Here is a 23,375-nt window from a genome sequence, read left to right as displayed (position 1 = left end):
CATCCAACGGAGTTCTTTTAAATTGAGATTTTTTTCAATATTTCCTCCCTCCCACCCTACTGTAATCATATCTAGCACTCTCCATTTAAGATCTTTTAAAGTGTGACCACACAATTTCCAATGACGTACAAGTGGAGAGGTTTCATTCCGGGTATGGACACGAGATTTATGTTCTGTCAATCTCAGTTTGATGGATCTTAGTGTACAGCCTACATATAATTTGGGGCATGGGCATTGAATACAATAAATGACCCGGCTGGAGTTACAGTTTGTAAAAGCTCTAGATCGATAAGAGACTCCAGTGATCGGATGATTCCATAACTCACCAGGAATCGTGAAGGGGCACCATTGACAATGACCACATGGAAGATGACAGCCATCAGTCTTAGATATCGGATTTCTAATAATACTGTGGCATACGTATTCACCTATGTTTTTTTGCCTCTTATAAGAGCAAATAGGACGATTTTCCAGCGAGGGAACAGCTAACTTAGCAACATGCCAATGTTTATTAATGATGTGAAATATCTTTTGAGCAAGAGTAGAATATTGTTGGATCAGAATCGGAGGGATTGTTCTTCTCCTGTAGCAACCACTCACGATGGGCATATTTAGCCCGGGTGTAAGCTCTTTTCACAACATCGTGAGGATAGCCGCGCTGATAAAAGCTGGAGTCTCTTATCGATCTAGAGCTATTACAAACTGTAATTCCAGCCGAGTCATTTATTGTATTCAATGCCCATGCCCCAAATTATATGTAGGCCGTACACTAAGATCCATCAAACTGAGATTGACAGAACATAAATCTCATGTCCATACCCGGAATGAAACCTCTCCACTTGTACGTCATTGGAAATTGTGTGGTCACACTTTAAAAGATCTTAAATGGAGAGTGCTAGATATGATTACAGTAGGGTGGGAGGGAGGAAATATTGAAAAAAATCTCAATTTAAAAGAACTCCATTGGATGTTCATGCTGAACTCCATGGCCCCGGAAGGGTTAAACGAAACATCGGATTGGCTAGCTCAAGTAGATCTTAGTTACTAATTAGCGGTCATGACGTCAGGGGTGGGTTCTATATCAGTGAGTGAAAAAAGACGCCGCGGCCATATTTTTGGATGCCGCTTGACAGCATAACTAGGAAGTCATAACCATGCAGGTTTGTGCTTATGCATTTTGTATTTTAAGATAGTGTTTGAATTACAATTTCAACTGTTTTTTAATAGGGTGTTTTTTATGTGTTTCCCTGGTGCCCCCAGCCTTGATAAAGATCAGCGAAACGCGTTGGCAGAGGGGAGCGTTGATTTGAACGCTGGAACATAAGATAATCACAACTATCACCCACAATGGAACGAAGATAAGTTCTTAACAATTAACTTATTTCTAAGATAGATGCACTGAAAAACGTATAAAGAGCATAAAAAGCATAAAGAAAATTTTTTTTAAAAATATATAAAGATATTACGATGTCATAATGATTGGGGACGTATGAAGAATTGACAGACCGTTGAAGCGTCTTGCTTTTTTGGTCATATCTGACACCCCACATCGGGATCTTTCACACTCGCTGGAAGCACATTCTTTTGTTATTTTGAACCAGAACGTAAGCAGGTAATGCTAGTCTCAGTTAGGGCGCTGGTCTTTGACCTAAGGACTACCGCGGGAGCGGACTGCTGGACACAATGGCCCACTGGTCTGACCCAGCAGCGTCAATTCTAATGTTCTTATGTTCACTGATGTGCTACTTCTGTAATTCCCCATTGGATTTCGGGAGGTGGAAGAAGGAGTTATTTTTAGCGGGAATGAATTTCAAACACAATAAGAAATATAATGTGAGCCATCATTGTGAATCCAGGGAACTTAGGAAGTTCAGACAGAAAGGGAAGCAGATTCTTAACTTTAACTGATTATTTTTGATACAGGCAGAATTCAACTAAAATTAAACCACTGAAACTAATGGTTTACATCATTTTTAAAAAATAATTTTTTAAAATGGGGAAAGTGGTGAAGAAGGACAAAGCAAGACACCACTAGGACTAGAGATGAGAGGAGTGGATGAGGAGGAAAGCTATGATAATTATATAGGGGGAAAAGTAGGGAAGGGAAAGACTTGGGGACAGGAAAAATGCCTGATTTCTGTCCTTGCCGGACCTATTACTAAATATATAAATAGTAATACAATTCTAAGACTGACAGATTTGAGGCGGGGGGGGGGGGGGGGGGGGGGAGAGAAGGTTTCAGAAACGTGTTTCCCTGAGAAGGTAGATTCTGACCCTGACCAGAAAGTGTAGAGTTGAAACCTAGGACATCTGGATTGTGACCAAAGAAGAAAGGTTCTTGATTTTACAGCTAAAAATAAAATTTCCCAAGAAAAGCTAAATTACAAGTTTTGAGCATAATAAATTAGAATCACTGAAATTGCTAAGCGCTACAATTATTGCGCAATGGATCTAGCAGGATTGAAATGCCTGGTAATGGAAACATCCACCCAAAAAACGAAAGGCACTTCCTGGATTATGAGGTGCTAGAGAGGGGCACATTCACACACAAAATAACGTTAAATATTTGAAAGTGAGATTGTTTGAGAAGAGTGGTAATGATTGAAGGCCCTGAAAGTAAACTGGAAGGGGACACAATTAAAGGTTTGTGTAGGGTGCCTAGTATTCTTGCACTGACCTTTATATAGCTTTTTGTTATAAGTCCAGATAATAATAATAATTTATTTTCTTTTATACCGCCCCACCAACAGTTCTAGGCGGTTCACAACAAGGAAACTGAAACATTTCAGCAGAACATACAATTTCAAAAACACACTTCTACATACATCAATCAAATGCAGCAATAGCTGAGATGCGATTTCATTAAAACATAGGTTAAAAATAATTAGAAAACACCATCGTAATATTAAAAAAAAAAAAAATCTGCATTCTTGTTTATCAAATAGATAAGTTTTTAATAATTTCCTAAATGTAAAGTAAGAATAGGCTTGAGCAATCAACGAGCTCATCCAGGAGTTCATCTTCCCTGCCCTCCAATGTCCTGTCCAAAATGTCTTATAACAACAGGCCTTGGGGTAGGGTAGGTTAGATATCCTACTTTTGCCATTGTTCCACCAGTTCCAGGTTGGTCAGATTTTTGGCCCCAAAATCCCGGTTTATATTTGAGTATATTCGGTATTTATTATTTCTATAGTGCTGAAAGGCGTATGCAGTGCAGTACATTTTAACATACAATAGATAGTCCCTGTTCAGAAGAGCTTACAGTCTAATTTAGACAGGACATTACAGGGTTGGGGAGATTATGGTAGAGGAAATGATACAGTGGGTATAGGTATCTGACAGCAGTGAGTGGGAGTTAAGAATTGAAAGCAGTTTAAAAAAAGTGGGCCTTTAGCTTGGATTTGAACACTGCCAGGGATGGAGCATAACGTATTGATTCAGGCAGCCTGTTCCAGGCATACGGAGTCTGGAGTTGGCAGTGGAAGAGAAGGGCATAGATTCCTGCTCTGTCCACTGTGTTTTGACCAAGCAGGGGAGGCAATGAACAGGGTGCAATGTTGGACCCCTGCACATAACAGTAGCTGGAAAGCCTCCTAGTGGACATAATGGAGATAACAGTTAATGAATTCAGGATTCAGGAAACCTTTATGCACAGAGGATCTTATTTTATTTTTTTTTTAGGAGTGAAGGGAAAGGCAGAATCACTGTGATTTACGCTATTACAACCTCCTTGTGTGTCTACTGGTTAAGCCACCCTGGGATTGTTCTTGGAGAATTGGCTTTAAGTTAATAGCACTGATGTTTTCAGACCTCAGAGTACATTCCAAAAGACTTCCTCGTGTGCATTTTTGAACTTTGTGAATACTAAAACCATGTTCTTTCCAAAGCTATTCTAAAGTGTAAACATGGTCTGAATTTCCTCCTCATTCAGGGTGGAAATCTGGAACTACTATCCTAACAAATTCATCCAGAGAGATGATACAAAGCGATTTTACATCCTCAACACCCTGTTCAACCTAGCAGGTACGTCCCCCTCTCGCAGTCCTCCATTTGTTTTATAAATAGCATTTTTTTTTCTCCAACTCTGTCTCCTGCCATTCTTGGAACTGAGGATTTTGATTTCAATGTCACACACAAATCTTTCTTGCTCTTGCACCCTGTCACTCAGTCTCATTCAAGGCTCCATAACTGAACAGAAGCTCATTCCACGTGAGCTACAAGGAGAAAAGGAAGATGTTGGCCAAAAACAGGGGAAAGAAACTCCATTACAGATCTTTTCTTCCATTCTTTGTCTAAGGGATACAAGGTTAGGAAAGCAAACCCTAAATCGTTCTGAAGCACAATCAATTTGTTTGTGATTTCAGTCTTTAATAGAGAATGACACGGGGACAAATTTTTCCCCTTCCCTGTGGGAACTCATTTTCCTGTCCCTGCCCTATTCCTGCAAGCTCTGTCCTCCTCTGCACAAGCCTCAAACACTTTAAAATCATAAGTGTTCGAGGCAGAGCTTACAGGAATGGGGTAGGGACGGGAACAGCAACAAAACTCTCAGGGACGGGGCGCGGAAATTGAGTTCCTGCAGGGAAGGGGACAAATTTGTCTCCGTGTCATTCTCTAGTCTCCTAACACATGTGTGATCTCAGGGCCCAGCATTCAAAGGATTTATGCTCCTAACTGTGACTGGAACTTCTCTGTCTCAGCTGCTTCAAAAGGTCTCTGTTTGTAAATGAAGTTTCAGTGGCAGTTATTCCCTGAAGACTATTTGGAAAACAGGGTAGCCCTGTTGGGATTATAGTACAAATATGCTGTATGATTCTACAGTATCAGATGAGTGGCTCTTAATTTTGTAAATGCCATGTTTTGTATTTGCTGCTACTACTACTACTATTTAATAATTTCTATAGGGCTACTAGACATATGCAGCGCCATACATCAAAACGTAGACCAGGACAGACAAACTGGACAAAAAGCTGCACTTATACACAGTGCTCAGGTGGGGGAATTACAAAGGGAATGATAAGACAGATATTGGTAGCTTAGCGGGTGGGTTGGAGTTTGTAATTGAAAGCAGAGACGGAGCTTGACACATCGAGTCAGGCAGTTTGTTCCAGGCAAATGGTATAGCAAGGTAGGAGGGACGGACTCTGGAGTTGGCCGTAGAGGAGAAGGGTACAGATAAGAGAGACTTGTCCGATGAGTGGAGTGCCCGGGGAGGGGGGGGGGGAGAGAGACAGTGGTGTAGCGAGGGTGAGATGCGCCCAGGGCAGTAGTGCCCCTCTAACCCGCCCTCTGCTCCACCTCTCCATCTGCTCCTTTCGTGCCCTCTCCTGCCGAGCACGCCCCTTCCTTTCCCCCATACCTCTTTGATGTTCCTGGCGCGAGCAGCAACCCCAACCTGCAGCATTGGATCTTCCTCTAACGTTACTTCATAGGTGCAGGTCCAGGAAGTGATGTCAGAGAAAGAGCCGACAGTAACAGATTGGGGGTTCCTGTTCCTGCTGGGAATGTTAAAGAGTTGCGGGGAAAGGGAAGGGGCGCGTGCACACAGTAGTGGGGTACGGGTGCCAGCATTCCCACCAAGACAGCGCCCTGGGCGGACCCCTCTCCCCCCTCTTACTACGCCATTGGGGAGAGAGGAGAGAGACTGAGGAGCTGTGGAGTGAATACACTTGTAGGTCAGTAGGAGGAGTTTGATCGGAGTTTGAACGGTTTGCGGAAATGGATATGGAGCCAACGGAGTGACTTGAGGAGAGGAGTGATGTGGGCTTAGTGAATTGGGGGGAATATGAGGCGTGCAGCGGAGTTCTGAACAGAGTGAAGAGGAGAGAAATGGTTTAGCAGAAGGCCAGTGAGAAGCAGGTTGCAGTAGTCTTTATTGACTGAGTAGTTTTCCTCAAACAATTATTGCCCAATGAGGTTTGGGAGCTGCTGTTTGCTTTTTGACACTTTTGTGCCTGGTGGAGTTATTTCTGACCAATGATTACTATTGTGAGCTTACTATAGAAACAGTGAGAGGCTGTGTTTGTGAAGCTCTTTTTTTGACTGAGGTCTTTTTGCTACACTTATATTTCATTTATTGAGGGCTTGCAATTCAGTTCCTATCCCCCATTGGAAGAGAGTGGAGTAGTGTTTTTTTCTACATTTATTCACCCATCTTGTTCAGTCTATAAATCTGAACTTGTTACAAATATTTAATTGTATTGCATGAACAGCATTAGAACTCAAGCCTTCCGTAGCTCTTCTCAACTACAAGTCAGACTCTAAACCTTCCCAATGAGATTAAAAAAGACATTCTTAAGGCTAGATTCACTAAGCAAACCGATTGTGTACCGATCGGTTTGCGACCCGATTTTCCTCCGACCCAATTCACTAACCTCTGTGCCGATCCAATTTCGATCCGTGCATGCAAATGAGGGGAAACGGCATGCAAAGTAGGCAGGCAGCGATTCACTAAACAAAAATCATGAACACCGACTAGTCTGGCCAATCAACAAGAAGTGACTGCTGGGGACCAGTCGTTCATGTCCTTTCTGACTGTCCTGCCAGCCCTGCAGCCCTGAAATAAACTTGCTCTCTGTTGTGACCTGCTCTCTGCCTCCCCAACTCTCTCTCTGCCTCCCCGGCTCTCCTGCTCTCTGCCTCCCTGACTTCCCTCTCTCTTTCTGCCTCCTCGGCTCTCCTGCTCTCTGCCTCCCCGGCTCTCCTGCTCTGCCATGACCTGCTCTCTGCCTACTCCGACTCTCCTGCTCTCTGCCGCCCTTCCCTGCAGTGTTAAAACCAAGGGCTTGCACTGCAGGGAAGGGCAGCAGAGAGCTGGAGAGTCGGGGCCAGTAAAAAGAAAACCAAACAGACAGCAAACACATGCGCAGACCATCTACAGGCAAAGGATTGCTACCCAGCGATCCGTGTCGTCGGATGGGGGCGTGCCTCAGATTGTCCTCATTTGCATGAAGATGGTTGGTGAATCAGTCGGCCTGCCTCCAATCGCCACGGATCGGACATGGATCGGAAGGCTAGTGAATCTAGCCCTTAATTCTTCCTGTACCAAACCCCTCCCTTTCATTCTTACCTTTAAGCATATGTAGTTCCTCCCTTCCCTCCCTAGTGTTGCCAGTACGTCAACTCAGCCCCAAATCTAATTGTTTGGATTTTAAATATTGCACAATTTTTACCTTTTGTAACTCGCCTAGTAACCTATGAATCATAAGTGTTCGAGGCAACTAAATCAAGTTTTAATAAAACAATAACGATAAACTATTAGCATTATATCTTATTTGAATGTTCTATGAGCGGCCTATTAAGGTGTTTCATTTGTATTGTGCTGCCATTATGAGAATCATATCAATGTTATATGAATATTTTTCTCTGCTGCCTATCATGGTCTGAGAAATATCAGCAAAACACAAATGATATTTCTGTTACATAGTTTTACAGTACGATTAAATGTTTATATTTCTGACACCTTTGGAGTTAGTTCTTTGTAATAGGTTTTGATTTGCCTATTCCAAGTTTACCTTGATTGATTGTATTTGTGATTATATGTAGTCATTTTATTATTCTTGTGCTGTTAACAAAACTGTAAGTTTTATGTCCAGCTGTACCTGCTCTAACCCTGCCTTTGGTAAATCTCTTCATAAAGGGGGTTAATAAATCCCAGTAAATAAAATAAAAACATATGAAAATTGTTCTCTGATACAGGCTTTTATAGTCAAAGCTTTCTTAGCTGTTGATTTAATGGCACAGAATAACCGTCGTTCTGTTAGTTCTTGCCCCTGGGATCCTTTTACTGTACAATTTACCAGTGTGCAATATGTTAATGTCCTCGTACTTTCTGGAGAATTTCTCTGAGATACATAGGAGGTCTGTTGCTTGTCTCAGTGACAAAAGGTTAGCTGTCACTAGCTAGAAAACATTGGTCACACCAAATTCAGCACACGAGCACTGGAAGCCCAGAGGGTTTTGGCCTTTGTTTCCCCCTCCCCCTTTCATCACAATCCAAGTGCCACTCTTGCCATTAATCTAATCCTTTCTTTTTGTTCCTTCAGAGACATATCTTTATGCCTGCTTGGTGGATTTCTTCTCGAACTGCTCTAGATACATCAGGTAAGACCTTTGGATGTTCTTCAAGTTAGGCTGAGAGGACAGCAAACAATAGCTTTTTTCCACAGAAAAGTGGCTCAAGAATTTATATGAGTGTTTTTTTTAAGAAGGAGAATTCTTAGACAGGAGTGCAGTGAAATTGCAGAAACCTCTCTCAATGGCTGCAACATTAAACAATTTCACATTGAAACTGGACAAGATTCTAGGGGGAAGAGTGAGGGATGCCTGGGATGAGTGATGGTATACTGGGAAGAGAAGGAAAGGATATTCAGAAAGCTATTGTACTCCCAGGAAGGAGCAGTGATTCGCAGAAACACTATTGACCACATTTTACAGGGCCAACCTTATTTTGCTTATGTGGAGCTTGAAGGTAGGCCAGGTTGCCAAATATCATACCACTGTGTACAGCATGACATACTGTGTTATAGTGTGTTACCCTTGTTTTCTTTGGCAGCTGTGACAAGGGCTATCGCTATGGGAACCTCTTCATGTCTTTCTACAGCATCCTGCAGGACGTGTGTGATGCTATGGAGTACGTGCACAACTCGGTAAGGGGCATGCCCAGGGGGCCTCTCATCTCCTCTGAATCCCTTATTATCTGTCTTCTGCTGCTGGCTGGAGAACGTAAGATACAACCCTTGCAAGACGCAGATATCGATCCAGCCGTGATAAGGGCTGCTCTCTGCTACACATTTATAGTCGCAAGGATGTTTCCATCTTTATTTTTCTCTGCTAGACTGTCCCCATTTCTAGAGGAGGGAGGGTGGGTGTTCAGTGAGTGACGCAGTAATTCAGAGAAGTTAATTTCTAGGAACTGTCCATTGAAAGAATTGTTTACTTAAAAGAACAACATCAAGATGTTTTCAAATGTTTTTTTTTTAAATGATTTTCTATTTTTTTTTCTTTCCAAATTTCAATCTGTCTCTTTCTATAGAAATAGTTTCTGCTGTAATATTACTTAGCTGAGGGCAGTAGAAATTATTTCTGAAGATGTTTAATAATATTAGATATTGATGCTTTGCATTATGAAAAAAAGAAATATAGTGGATAATGCACTTGAAATGTTGAAATCCAAAGGAGCTATAGGTGCAAGGGGTTGAGAGGCTGATGTGCAAGAAGGACCTAGGGTGATAATGTCTGAAGATGTAAAGGTGGCAAAACAATTTGACAAGGTAGTGGTCATAGCCAGAATGATGCTGGACTTTAAAGAGAGAACCAGAACCAGCAGGAGGTGTTAAGGCCCCTGAACAGGCCATTGGTGAGGCCCTACTTGAAGTATTGTGTTCAGTTTTGGAGGCCGTAGCTGGCTAAGGACATAAAAAGATTTGAAGCAGTTCAGAGGATGACAATAATGATGTGGGGGTTTGAATCAAAAGACAGCACTAGTACAGACCGCGGGCCACAAAATTGTACCTGGCAGGCCACATGTGGCCCCCGGGCTGTGAGTTTGAGACCACTGCTATGGATGATATGGTGAAAATGTGTGACCAGTTAATTGCTGGCATGGAACAACGTGCATTTATCAGTGAACACGAGATAATGGCAGTGTACTCTATCAAAGAAAGACTACTGAAACAGAACATAAGAACATAAGAAATGCCTCTGCTGTGTCAGACCCGAGGTCCATCGTGCCCAGCAGTCCGCTCACGCGGTGGCCCAGCAGGTCCAGGACCTGTGCAGTAATCTTCTATCTATACCCCTCTATCCTCTTTTCCAGTAGGAATTTGTCTAATCCTTTCTTGAACCCCAGTACCGTACTCTGCCCAATCATGTCCTCTGGAAGTGCATTCCAGGTGTCCACCACACGTTGGGTAAAAAAGAACTTCCTAGTATTTGTTTTGAATCTGTCTCCTATCAACTTTTCCGAGTGCCCTCTTGCTCTTTTATTATTCGAAAGTTTGAAGAATCTGTCCCTCTCTACTCTCTCTATGCCCTTCATGATCTTATAAGTCTCTATCATATCCCCTCTTAGTCTCCTCTTCTCCAGGGAAAAGAGACCCAGCTTCTCCAATCTCTCAGCATATGACAGGTTTTCCATACCTTTTAACAGACGCGTCGCTCTCCTCTGAACCCTCTCGACTAACGCCATATCCTTCTTAAGGTACGGCGACCAATATTGGACGCAGTACTCCAAATGCGGGCGCACCATTGCCCGATACAACGGCAGGATAACCTCTTTCATTCTGGCTGTAATACCCTTTTTGATTATATCAAGCATTCTATTTGCTCTCTTAGCGGCCGCTGCACACTGTGCCGTCGGCTTCATTGTCATGTCCACCAATACCCCCAAGTCCCTTTCCTGGGTACTCTTATTCAATAATATCCCTCCCATTGTATAGTTGTACCTTGAGTTACTGCTCCCCACATGTAATACCTTACATTTCTCAACGTTGAACTTCATCTGCCATCTCGTCACCCAATCTTCTAGTTTGTTCAAGTCCCTTTGCAATTCGTCACATTCCTCTGTAGTCCGAGCTCCATTAAATAGTTTAGTGTCATCCGCAAATTTTATTATCTCGCACTTCGTCCTTGTTTCTAGATCATTTATGAAGATATTAAATAGTAGCGGCCCGAGCACCAAGCCCTGCGGGACACCACTCGTGACCCTCCTCCAGTCGGAGTAGTGGCCCTTCACTCCTACAATTTGTTTTCTACCCTCCAACCAGTTTCTGATCCATCTATGTACGTCTCCTTCCACCCCATGGTTCTTCAGTTTCCGGAGTAGACGTTCATGGGGCACCTTGTCAAAGGCTTTTTGGAAATCTAGATATATGATGTCAATGGGGTCTCCTTTGTCCATCTGTTTGTTAATCCCTTCGAAGAAGTGCAATAAGTTTGTTTGGCACGATCGTCCCTTGCAGAAACCATGCTGGCTTGCTATCAGAAGTTCGTGCTTTTCAAAATGTTGATCAATGCTTTCTTTTATCAGTGCTTCTGCCATTTTCCCAGGAACTGAAGTCAGGCTCACTGGCCTGTAGTTTCCCGGATCACCTCTTGATCCCTTTTTAAAGATGGGCGTAACGTTGGCTATCTTCCAATCCTCCGGTATCTCGCCTGTTTTCAGGGATAAGTTGCAAATTTGCTGCAGTAGTTCCGCTATCTCCTCCTTTAATTCCTTCAGAACCCTTGGATGTATGCCATCCGGACCCGGGGATTTATCAGTTTTTAGTTTTCCTATCTGCCTGCGAACGTCCTCAATGCTCACTTCTATGAATGTTAATTTTTCTGCTTGACTTCTGTTGAAGAATTGCTCAGGTTCCGGCATGTTGGACGTGTTTTCGTTAGTAAATACAGATGAGAAGAACATGTTAAGCCTTTCTGCCACTACCTTCTCCTCCTTCACCACTCCCTTCCTGTCTCCGTCGTCTAGCGGTCCCACTTCCTCTCTAGCTGGTTGCTTCCCTTTAACATATCTGAAGAACGGTTTGAAATTTCTTGCTTCCCTGGCTAGCCTTTCTTCATACTCTCTTTTAGCTTTCCGAACCTCACGGTGACATTCTTTTTGATACTTCTTGTGCTCTTTCCAGTTCCCCTCGGATTTGTCCTTTTTCCATTTCTTGAATGAATTTTTCTTATTGCCTATCGCTTCCTTCACTATTTTGGTTATCCACACCGGGTCTTTTGTTCGATTCTTTTTGCACCCCTTCCTGAATCTGGGGATATACAGATTTTGCACCTCGTTCACCATGTCCCTGAAGAAGGACCAGGCATGATTTACCGTTAGCCATGTTTTGGAAGTGTTCCTAAATTTCTTCCTTATCAATTCCCTCATTGCTTCGTAGTTTCCTTTCTTGAAGTTAAAGGTTGTCGCTATGGATCTCTTGCCTTTTGATACTCCTACCTCAACCTTGAACTTGATCATATTATGATCGCTGTTTCCCAACGTCCCCACTACTTCAACGTCCTTTGCAGGTCCTCTTAACCCATTTAGGATTAGATCCAGAGTGGCATTTCCTCTCGTCGGTTCTCTAACAAGCTGCTCCATGAAGCAATCTTGTGTGGCTTCCAGGAATTTTGTCTCCCTAGCACATTTTGAGCTTCCAAGCCTCCAGTCTATCCCGGGGTAGTTGAAGTCTCCCATAATAACCGTGTTGCTACTTTTGCATTCTCGCTTCATCTCGGCTTCCATTTCCTCATCAATATCTCCGGTTTGCCCGGGTGGGTGATAATATAGGCCCATCTTTATTTCAGGCCCTTTCCTTCCCGGTATTTTAACCCATAGAGATTCCAGCTTGTTGGTCGTCTCTGCTGTGTCCATTCTTGTGGATTGTATGCTTTAAACAGATTATCACTGTTCCTGCACCATTGTCAGAGAGCCAAATACAGACAGAAGATGATGCATGTTAGAAGTTTTTGGCTAAGACTATGTATGACTAAAGATGATGCAAGTTAAAGCTTCATTTAAGGCAGTGTATTGCAAACTTATGCCGCAGCACACCAGTGTGCCCCAGCATATTCCAGGTGTGCCCTGAGATGCCGGCGCTGGCTGACTGTTTACAGGACGTGCCTCTCGCAGTGAGAGGCAAGTCGTGTAGTCAGTCAGCCAGCGCCAGCGCTTCTCCTCCTTGCTGGCGCCTCGGCTCCTTCTCCTCACCTCTCCATATCAGCAATTTCGACATCACTGAAGGAATGCACAACTGGAGCATCTTTGTCAATATTCAGCACTTCATTAATATCAGCTTCCTCTAACATATTAACATTTTCAGATGATAGACTTCTGGCATAAACAATGAAGTTTGATATCATCAGTGTTTCATCACTGACTTGGAAACCTTCAAAGTCTTCCTCTACAGGTTCAGGTTTCATTTGGTTGATAACCAAAGTTTACATCAAGCATTTAGTTACATCTTTCCATTCTTAAGACTGAACTCCTTGAGAAAGTCTTGAATTCTTATGCCTCTGTTAATTGCATTAAGCATGCAATTCAGAAATCAGTCTTTATATTTGGTCTTCATGGAATGAAAAATTCCTTGGTCACAAGGCTGTAGTAGGGATGTCACATTGGGTAGGGAGGTAAGAATATAAGAACATAAGAATTGCCATACTGCAACAGATTGAAGGTACATCAACCTCAGTATCCTGTTTCCAACAGTGGCCAACCCAGGTCCCAAATATCTAGCTAGATCCCAAGTAGTAAAACAGATTTTATGCTGCTCATCCTTCCTGAAGCCATCTCAATAATGGCCTATGGACTTCTCTTTTAGGAAATGATCCAAACCTTTTTTAAACCCTGGTAAGCTAACTGATTTCACAAGAAGTTCTTGAGGTGGATGTGCAGAGCAGTTGTCTAGAACCAGTAAAAATTCACAGTTCTCTTCTAGTTAAGCTTCTCTACAATGAGCTCTTGCTGCTGGCACAAAATGATTATGGAACCAATAACTAAATGTTTCTCTGGTTACCCATGCTTTCTTGTTAGCATACTAGTCCACAGGTAGATGATGTACACTCTTAAAACATCAGGGATGTTGAACTTTTCCAGTTACTGCCAACTTTAATTTGTGTGTGTCTGCTGCATTGGTACATGCAAGAACAGTTACCCTGTCCTTTGTGTCCTTATAACCAGATGGTACTCGTTCATCAGCTCTTGTCAGTGGTTTTCTAGGAACATAGCATCAGTAGAGAGCTGTTTCATCAGCATTGTAAATTTGTTCAGGACCAAGGTTTCCATCAGATATCCCCTTAGCAAATTCATCAATGTAACTTTCAGCTGCCTTCTAATTAGCAGAAGATTTTAAACCACAGATTTTAATAATAATAATATTAATAACTTTATTCTTCTATACTGCCATAATCGTGTGACTTCTAGGCGTTTCACATTGAAGAGAACTGGACAATCAGCGAGTTACAATATGCAGAATCTTAAAATACAGCGAATTACAATGTACAGTTTATTAAAATTACAACCTTATACGCAAGAGTGGACATATTAGAAGTAATAGAATTGGATTTAGTGTTTGGTGTAGTTACTGTTTAGGTGATAAATCTATCAAATAAGGCAGTTTTTATGTCTTTCCATGGTGCTTCTTAAATTTCTGCAGCCAATCTTCTGAATATTCACACTCACTATCAATGTTCAGTTCTTGATAGTATTTTTTGGGGCATGCTTCATTACCATCTAAATCTTAATTTTTTGCCCTATGCAATTTTTTTGTATTTTTCAATCAATTGGTCATCAATCTCACTGTAAAACTTCAACAGCATATCTGATCCCACACCATATTCTTCAGTCAGCTGTTGTACAGACACACCATGATCAAGCTTCTTCAATACCTCAACTTTACTATTGACAGAGATAAACACTTTTTTTTCTGTTTCTCACAGCATCTCTTTTTACCATTTTCCAGCCCTCCAACCTTTTCTGCTTTTCATTGCCACCCTGAGTGGAATCTGCAGCTTTGTTTGCCACTAGCCTTCTGACCTAAATTGTGCAGAGATCAGGAGAAATACATGTACCTTAACTGGTTTCAGCATGTGTTACGTCGGGGAAATTGACTACTTCCAGTTCAGGTCAAATTTCAGTTTTCTGAGCATTTCGGTTTTTGGAATTTTGGATAAAGGATCTTGTACCTGTATTCTAATTAATCTAATGCATATTCAGTGTGGAGATTCTGAAAGTCCAACAGACTTTGGAGTCACCAGGAGTCTGGAAAGTCCAGCTGTAAGAAGTGATTAGGGTTAGTTTGACTTTTCTCTTTTTGAATTTCTGTCAGAGTTACAGTTGAGATGTGGCACCATGAACCTTCTTCATTCACAATTCCTGGAGGATTTTCCCTTTATTTATATCTTACAGATCCTAGAGCAGAGGTGTCAAAGTCCCTCCTCGAGGGCCGCAATCCAGTCGGGTTTTCAGGATTTCCACAATGAATATGCATGAGATCTATTTGCATGCACTGCTTTCATTGTATGCTAATAGATCTCATGCATATTCATTGGGGAAATCCTGAAAACCCGACTGGATTGTGGCCCTCAAGGAGGGACTGACACCCCTGTCCTAGAGACAGTTCTCAGTTGGGGGGTTCATGTATAAAAACTACAATCTTGGTCTCCAACCAGGCACTAGATGTTGCTGTTGTGAATGAATATGCCTCCTCCCTCCTTTCACGGGCTGTGAGCATTACTTTTGCAGTATTCCTAGCTAGGACTTGGAACCAGGCCCATCTGCATGGCTGTGCAAACATTGCCATGGAACCACTAGGGTGGCCCATTAGAAGTGTTTGATTCTTACAGGGAGTGGATGCTATTAAGAAATAAGAGAAATTAAAATGAACTTCCATCTTCAGTCAGAAATGTACCTCAGCCATCAGAAAAGGGATGTGGGGCATGTGTGTGTGAAGCTCACACTGTTGCTGCCTGGACTGTACCTGCTTTTTGAACAAGAGTACAGATGTGTGATGAATTTGAGGCTGCTCTTTCACCAGACAGATTTCAGCCTAGTTCCAGTTTATTGGAACTTTTGGATTCTCGCTAGATCTGTTGGGCAAGTTTATCAGAGAATGAGATAGGGAATGAGTCTTATGGTTGTGCATGGCGAAAGGGGTCATTGAGGCAAGCAGAGACTTAATGTGGCCTCTTTACACTTCTTCTCCCACAGGGCTACTTGAAAGAAACAACTCTGAAAAACCTGGAGAAGTACGTTGTGAAAGATGTAAGTGAGTCCTATTAAAGACTTACACTTAGACATAAAAGCTTTTCACTGGCTTCTGGGAGGTGAGTGAGAGTTTAATTAGAGCCTGGATCCTGAGGAGCGACAAGAGGGCATCCGCTAAAAATCAGGGGTGGGAGATTTCATGATGACATTAGGAAGTATTTCTTCACTGAAAGGGTGGTTGATCGTTGGAATGATCTTCCACTTCAGGTAGTTAGGCCAACAACGTGCTCGATTTTAAGAATAAATGGGATAAACATGTGGGTTCACTTCGAGGAAGTGCTTAGGGGGGTGGGTTATTCGAGTGGGCAGACTTGTTGGGCCGACAGCCCTTTTCTGCCGTCATACTCTATGTTTCTATATTTCTCTATAATGGAGTGGACATATCTGAACAGATTTAATTGGAAGGTTAAAATTAGACTTGCTTTCCTGATGTAGGTTGTGAAAACTATAAGACTTGCCCAGAGTCACAGGGAGCTGCAGTGGAGAGAGAAAATAGGGGCTCCTTTTACCAAATAGTACTAGAGCATCGGAGCATTTATCTTGCCGGCTTACGCTAAAAACCTCTAGCGCCGTTTAGTAAAACCCAGCATAGATAAATAACATACCTTTATTGTGTGATTAATCGCAATTAAATTTTTAAGCAAAATGCAGCCCTATATAAAGTGGATCTTTATGGATTTGCCTACTGGCTCCATTTTTTTCAGAACTTCTACTAACAACTTAATCTTACAGATCCACTAAGGTGTATCTGCTACAAATACTGGGGTAGTTAGTCAAAATAATTTAACCAGGTAGGAAGGATTTTAATGGTTAAATCCTGCCGTGAAAAGCGGTCTATAAATTTTAATAAACATAGTGCCACTGAATATGTGTTCTGACTGCCATAGCGCTATCTGATTAACGCTGGGATGATCCAAAGCAGAGCCAGGACTTATCCGGTTAGTGGCGATTTTTAGTCCGCTAAATGAGGTAAATGCCTAGATAACGTTAGGATAGAGGAAAGGAAGTTCTAACTTACCTGGGCAGCAGTCTAAATATCAACCAGCAATTAGATATCTTCCAGCGACTGCCAGAAATTCAATGCCCAGTTTAGGCCTGGAATTGAATATCCAGGTTGTACTACCCAGGATGGTCGGAGCCTCTGTACTTGCTGCGTACCGTGGGTTCAGTATCGGCCTGACTTTGAATCTCAACAACAAGTTAAGGAACCCTTCTACTAACGCAGGGGTGTCAAAGTCTCTCCTCGAGGGCCACAATCCAGTCGGGTTTTCAGGATTGCCCCAATGAATATATATGAGATCTATTTGCATGCACTGCTTTCATTGTATGCTAATAGATCTCATGCATATTCATTGGGGAAATCCTGAAAACCCAACTGGATTGCGGCCCTCGAGGAGAGACTTTGACACCCCTGTACTAACGCTTTAGAGGGGTGTTTTCAATAGGATGTCTAAGTCTGAGTTTGGATGTTTTTGGAAAGAAGTCCAGAAATCCAGTAGAGAAAATGTTCATTTTCAAAACTACAAGATGTCTAACTTTTTTGTTTGAAAATGTGCTGTCTAGACGTTTGGGCCCTTAGTATATCCATCTTTTTCGGCAGATCTCAAATATAAAGATGTCCACATGAAAAATGCACAAAAACAATCTTTTTGGATATCCAAGCAACCAGCATTCTTAGCAAACTGTTCACAAACAGCCAGTGGCGTATTAAGGGTGGGGCAGGGGGCACCATATTGGTGGGGGCGCCTGCACCCCTCTTCCTCTCCCCTCCCCTGCCTCTTCCCACTCCTCCCCTCGCCACTTGCGCACCCCTCCCTTCCTTTCTCCTGTACCTCTAGTTCACCGCCATGAGCAACAACTTCAACGTACTCCTTGTGTCCATGTTGTCTTTCCCGCTGGCATCACTTCCGGGTGCCACACATAGGAAGTGATGTCAGCGGGAGAGACGAAGGGGTTGCAAGGGGCACATTGAAGTTCTTGTTGCTCGTGGTGGTGAACAACTACAGGTGCAGGGAAAGGGAAGGGGGTGTGTGTACACAGCGGAGGGGGGGGAGCAGAGATGAGGGCGTGGAGGGGTTCCACCGCTCTGGGTGCCTCTCACCCTCGTTAGGCTACTGCAGACAGCTGAGGTTCCTCATTATAGCATATTAAAAGTCCCAGGTACAGATTCCACTATAACTTGCTTGTATTGTATGGTGAGCCCTCCAAGTCCAAAACCCACCCAAAACTTACTGAACCCAACTGTATGCCACAATAATAGCCCTTTATTCCTGCAGATGACTTGAACACAGTGCATTCTGGGATTTGAAGTTAACAGTACAGGTACCAGAGTGCATTGGATCACCTGGATATTCCGAATTATTATGATTTTGTCTCTGTTTATTATACTGGCTATACATAGGAAGTGATGTCAGCGGGAGAGACGAAGGGGTTGCAAGGGGCACATTGAAGTTCTTGTTGCTCGTGGTGGTGAACAACTACAGGTGCAGGGAAAGGGAAGGGGGTGTGTGTACGCAGCGGAGGGGGGGAGCAGAGATGAGGGCGTGGAGGGGTTCCACCGCTCTGGGTGCCTCTCACCCTCGTTAGGCTACTGCAGACAGCTGAGGTTCCTCATTATAGCATATTAAAAGTCCCAGGTACAGATTCCACTATAACTTGCTTGTATTGTATGGTGAGCCCTCCAAGTCCAAAACCCACCCAAAACTTACTGAACCCAACTGTATGCCACAATAATAGCCCTTTATTCCTGCAGATGACTTGAACACAGTGCATTCTGGGATTTGAAGTTAACAGTACAGGTACCAGAGTGCATTGGATCACCTGGATATTCTGAATTATTATGATTTTGTCTCTGTTTATTATACTGGCTATACTGCCCACCATAATGAATATAGCAAGGTGGTTTATAATTAAAATTCAAGAAAAGTAGAAATGTGATAGGAAAGAGAAAAGCTAATCAACGCCAACAACAAAAACCAAGAAGACATTGAAATGTGACTTCTGTTTCTGTGGCCATTCTGGCCTCTCTAAAACTCACCACCGGTTAGAGCAGGGTGTCCAACTTGTGGCCCGAAGGCCGCATGTGGCTCCATGAAGTATTTTGTGCGGCCCTGGTCTAGGGTGATGCAATGTTTTCCTCTGCTGCCACCGGGAATATACCGTCTTGCCCAGCTCCCTCCTCTGTCTTGCTGCAGTGTTTGCATGCTTGTGCGGCCCCAGAAAAAATTTTTTCGGTCAGTGCGGCCCAGGGAAGCCAAAAGGTTGTACACCCCTAGGTTAGAGGATGTAAATTTACAAAACATCATCAACATCTTTTCTCTTATCAAGCTGCATTATGGGAAAAAGATCTGGAACAATTACTTATGCATGCTAATAACTATGGGGAATTTAGGAAACACCTAAAAACATATCTGTTCCTGAAGTACTCAGGTAGCTGAACTGCACAATCTCCCACAACAAATGATCTCTAGAACTGTTAGTCACTAATCTCTAACTTTGTTAGTTCTACTCAATTTGTAGCATTTTTAATCATTGTAAACCGCATAGAACTTCTCGGTCCTGTGGTATATAAACTGTTATTATTATTAAAATAGTGTTTCTCAACACGGTTCTTGGACACACCCAAACAATCATTTTTTCTGGCTATCCTCAATGTGGGAATCTCCCAACAAAATAGCCAATAATACTGACTAGGGTGTCCTGTGTCTCTAGGTCCGAATACCCCTTCTGTTGAGCCGGATGAAGGAGGTGGGAAAGCTGTTCCTTGCCACCAACAGTGATTATAACTACACAAACGTGAGTATTTTCAGTCATATGTGTCCCAGTTTCACTCTATTGTATGCAGGGATTGGTAGTTCTGATTTCCCTATAGAGTGCCAGAAAAAAAGCAGAATTGCTGGTTGATATATGCAGTGAAATAAAACCAAAACTGGATCAGCCTGTGCTCGTGGAGTCGGATAGTGTCCTGTGAAACTTTGCTCTGGAGATGGTTCAATTTTTTTTGAAAATGCCTGCATTGTAAAACTAATAGGAGGAAATATTTTTTCACTAAGAGAATAGTTAAGCTCTGGAACGCATAACCAGATGATGTGGTAAGAGTGGATAACGTAACTGGTTTTAAAAAAGGTTTGGACAAGCTCTTGGAAGAAAAGTCCATAGTCTGCTGTTGAGATAGACACGGGGGATGCCACTGCTTGCTCTGGATCGGTAGCATGGAATGTTGCTACTGTTTGGGTTTTTGCCAGGTACTAGTGACCTGGATTAGCCACCGTGAAGACGGGATACTGGGCTAGATGGACCATTGGTATTGCCCAGTATGGCTATTCTTATGTTCTTATATAAACTATGGGCTTTGCATCAGTTTTGAATCAGTTTGCACAATTTCCTTTCAGAATTGTCAATGGAAAGAGTATCCACAGAGATTTGTACCTGCGTTCTCTGTGAGTACATTTTGGGTTTGGATTTTAGATTTGCTGAGTTCACCTTTCCAAGCCCAAGTTCAATGCGAGTTACATTCAGAGAGTTTAGACTCTAAGGAAGTTCATGACATCTAGTCAAGAAAGGCACAGGTTCATAGACAATCCCGCGAAAGACAAAGGCGCGCGCCGACAACTGAGCACAAGACGGAGGCGCGCGCCGAAGAAAATTACAGTTTTTAGGGGATCCGACGGGGGGTTTTGTTGGGGAGCCCCCCCCCCCCAGTTTACTTAATAGAGATCGCGCCGGCGTTGTGGGGGGTTTGGGGGGTTGTAACCATCCACATTTTACTGTAAACGTAACTTTTTCCCTAAAAACAGGGAAAAAGTGAAGTTTTCAGTAAATTGTGGGGGGTTACAACCCCCCAAACCCCCCACAACGTCCCCACAATGCGGCGCGATCTCTATTAAGTAAAGTGGGGGGGTTGCCCCCCACGCCCCCTGTCGAAGCCCTAAAAGCAGTAATTTTGTGCTGCGCGCACCCCCGCGCTGCGCTCAATTGTCTGGGCACGCCTTTTTCCCGGCGCGCTTTTGACCTGACACCAAGGCACATGCTGCATCTCGTTTTTTTTTTTATAAAGGCAATGTTATGTGCCTTTTAGGGCATGCCTAAAGGTATCTAATGCCCTAGGCTAGTGTTCTTTAATGCAAAGACCCAGGAGCTAATGTCAGCCCTTGGAGAACTCTAGGGTGGCTCTCCATTGTCATTTTTGGGGGGTACTCTGCCTCTTTACCTAAGCTTGTGACAGAAAAGTGGAAATGGATTGGAGGAAAAACTGTATGCTGGAAGAACAATGCATGAAGAAGAGAATGGATGTGAGCCTGCTGCCGTCAGCCTGCCCCGGAGGCCACATCTCTGCGGGTCCTGCCTCCATGGGAACAGGAAGTTGCTGCAGAGTGGCAGCTTCTAGGGCAGGCAGAAAGCTCACGTCGCTGAGCTGCTGGTGACCCGAAGAAAATAGAATTGCAGTGCTGAGGAGGGGGGGAGGGGGGAGGAGAGTCACTGGATTCCTTGTAAGCCGGCCCCTGCCAAACTGGAGGCGGGGCCAGGGATGGGGGCGAGGGATGAGCATGGGTAGAGTTACCAGATTTTACTTTAGTCAAATCCAGACCCCATAGACCTGTCCCCAGGCTCGCTCAGTTCCATCCATCCCCGCCCCATTATGTCCCAGTCTTACCCCCCAATCCCATCCTAGCCCTGCCCCTCGCTGCCTGCCCTTCTGCCTAACGTGATTTTGAGGAAGCTTTTCAAACCCCGGACAAAGTGCCAGGTTTTGAAAAGCTGTCCGAACCCCTGGACATGTCCTCGAAAAGGAGAACATGGCCTGTGAAATCCGGACATATGGTAACCCTAAGCATGGGGAGGGGGCAGAGTCATGTGTCCTCCATTTTTTCAGGACAAAAATCTGATAACCTTAACTTGAGTAGGGTAGCCAGCTTAGCTAGTTGCAGTTTTTATCAGCAGATTGAGCCAGTTATGGTTTTCCCACATTGTCTGCATGGAGATATAGTGTCTACATTCTCAAGGTAAAGAAGACCCACAAGTCCCTGCATTCAGTGAGGTAAACCCAGGACCGGCTCAGCCATGTACAGTTTCAGCTGTTATGGAAATGACTTTCTCCTATTTGGCTTTTCTTTTTTGCAGGCAATAATGGCATATTTATTAGAGTCTGCAGGTGAATCTGAAAAGGTGAGCACAAAACCAGCACCTTAAAAGCCTTTTCCACATGGTGACGGGTCAAAAGCGCGCGAGGACAAAACCCCCCACAACGCCAGTGCGATCTCTATTAAGTAAAGTGGAGGGGGTTCCCCACCAACACCCCCCCGTCGGAGTCCTTTAAAATACGGGTTTTCTTCTGCGCGATGAAGTCCTGCGCTCAGTTGTCCGCGCTCATTTGTCGGCGCGCCTATGTCCTCGCGCGCTTTAAACTATGAACCAAAGTTGGTTTCCTTCTGTGTATTGCTATGGAATACTTAATGACTTCATTAGCATACATTTTAATGTAACGTGCAGCCATATCTTCTATGCGAGTACACCCGTGCTCAACCCATCTCTTCACTGCTTGGCCAGTAACGTAAGCAGACAACCCACGGTAACCCTGCAGTTAGGCTTCTGGTAGCTTTCTGCATTGGCCCCATTGTTGGGTATCAATAGTGCTGGGTTGTGCTTAAAGCTACAGCCTCAGCACCCTGAGGTTGTGGGTTCAAATCCCATGCTGCTTCTTGTGACCCTGGGCAAGTCACTTAATCCCCCATTGCCCCAGGTGCATTAGGTAGCGTGTGAGGCCACTAGGACAGAGAAGGAAAAATTCTTAAGTACCTGAATGTAAATCACGTGAGGCTATAAGTGATATATAAATACTAAATAAAAATATGAGACTTTTGCTGTTTAAATCATCAAGCTTTGCATATTTTTGGAATGAGACAGATGAAGCAGGTATCATGTCCCTTTCACTCAGTATTCCGTAGCCACATAATGACCTGATGTTTTTACACTTGTAGCAGTTTGAATGAAACCTTGTGAATTCTTTATTTTCTTGGTGGAAGGTTAGTGATGAATGACATTTCTGTCCTAATTCTCTCCCTCTCCCCCCTCAACTTCATGCAGGAGGATGGAAAGATGCCCCGTTCTTGGCGTTCATATTTTGATCTGATTGTTGTGGACACGCGCAAGCCACTCTTCTTTGCGGAGGGAACCGTTCTTCGGCAGGTGGACACGGTAGGTGACCTCTGGTAGCATACAGCGCTGAGGCGAGTGTGAGGGGACAGCAGTCAGTCCTACACAACTTTAAGAAACAATAACTGGGGAAATCCAGCAATCTAAGTGTGTGCTATCACAGTCTTGACTGCTGCTACAGGAACCAATCTAAAATAACCAAAAATACAGTCATGTTAATCTCTGGTTATTTTTAATGTAAATAATTTTTTTATTGTTGAACAGGGAGAAAAAGGAACATCAGATATCAAACCAGTCAAGAGCAGGTCAACAAATCCAGCATTTTCATTTTCTCACCCCGACCCCCCCAAAAAAATCTACCATCCCACACCCCTATCCCCCTCCCAAAAGGATAATAACAAAGCATTTGCGAACATTAGAGATCTCTGGTTATTTTTAACATGAGATACGTAAAGCAACAGCCAGGAAAAAATAT

General features: G+C 43.4%; 1 protein-coding gene across 5 annotated transcripts in view; it reads left to right on the top strand.

Moving 5' to 3' along the window:
- LOC117363070 (cytosolic purine 5'-nucleotidase-like) overlaps positions 1 to 23,375 on the top strand; it is a 189,691-nt gene that overhangs the window by 125,078 nt on the left and 41,238 nt on the right. For all 5 annotated transcript variants that reach the window (XM_033950316.1, XM_033950314.1, XM_033950317.1 and 2 more), the window contains 7 exons: positions 3,932 to 4,023; positions 8,046 to 8,103; positions 8,555 to 8,648; positions 15,692 to 15,745; positions 19,460 to 19,543; positions 21,869 to 21,913; positions 22,832 to 22,942. In XM_033950316.1, coding sequence (XP_033806207.1) covers positions 3,932 to 4,023; positions 8,046 to 8,103; positions 8,555 to 8,648; positions 15,692 to 15,745; positions 19,460 to 19,543; positions 21,869 to 21,913; positions 22,832 to 22,942 — 538 coding nt within the window. The remainder of the gene's footprint in view (positions 1 to 3,931; positions 4,024 to 8,045; positions 8,104 to 8,554; positions 8,649 to 15,691; positions 15,746 to 19,459; positions 19,544 to 21,868; positions 21,914 to 22,831; positions 22,943 to 23,375) is intronic.

The sequence above is a fragment of the Geotrypetes seraphini genome, chromosome 6, assembly GCF_902459505.1.
Source record: "Geotrypetes seraphini chromosome 6, aGeoSer1.1, whole genome shotgun sequence".
NCBI lineage: Eukaryota > Metazoa > Chordata > Amphibia > Gymnophiona > Dermophiidae > Geotrypetes > Geotrypetes seraphini.
The sequence above is the reverse complement of the archived record's forward strand: the minus strand, read 5'-3'. Positions and strand labels throughout refer to the sequence as shown.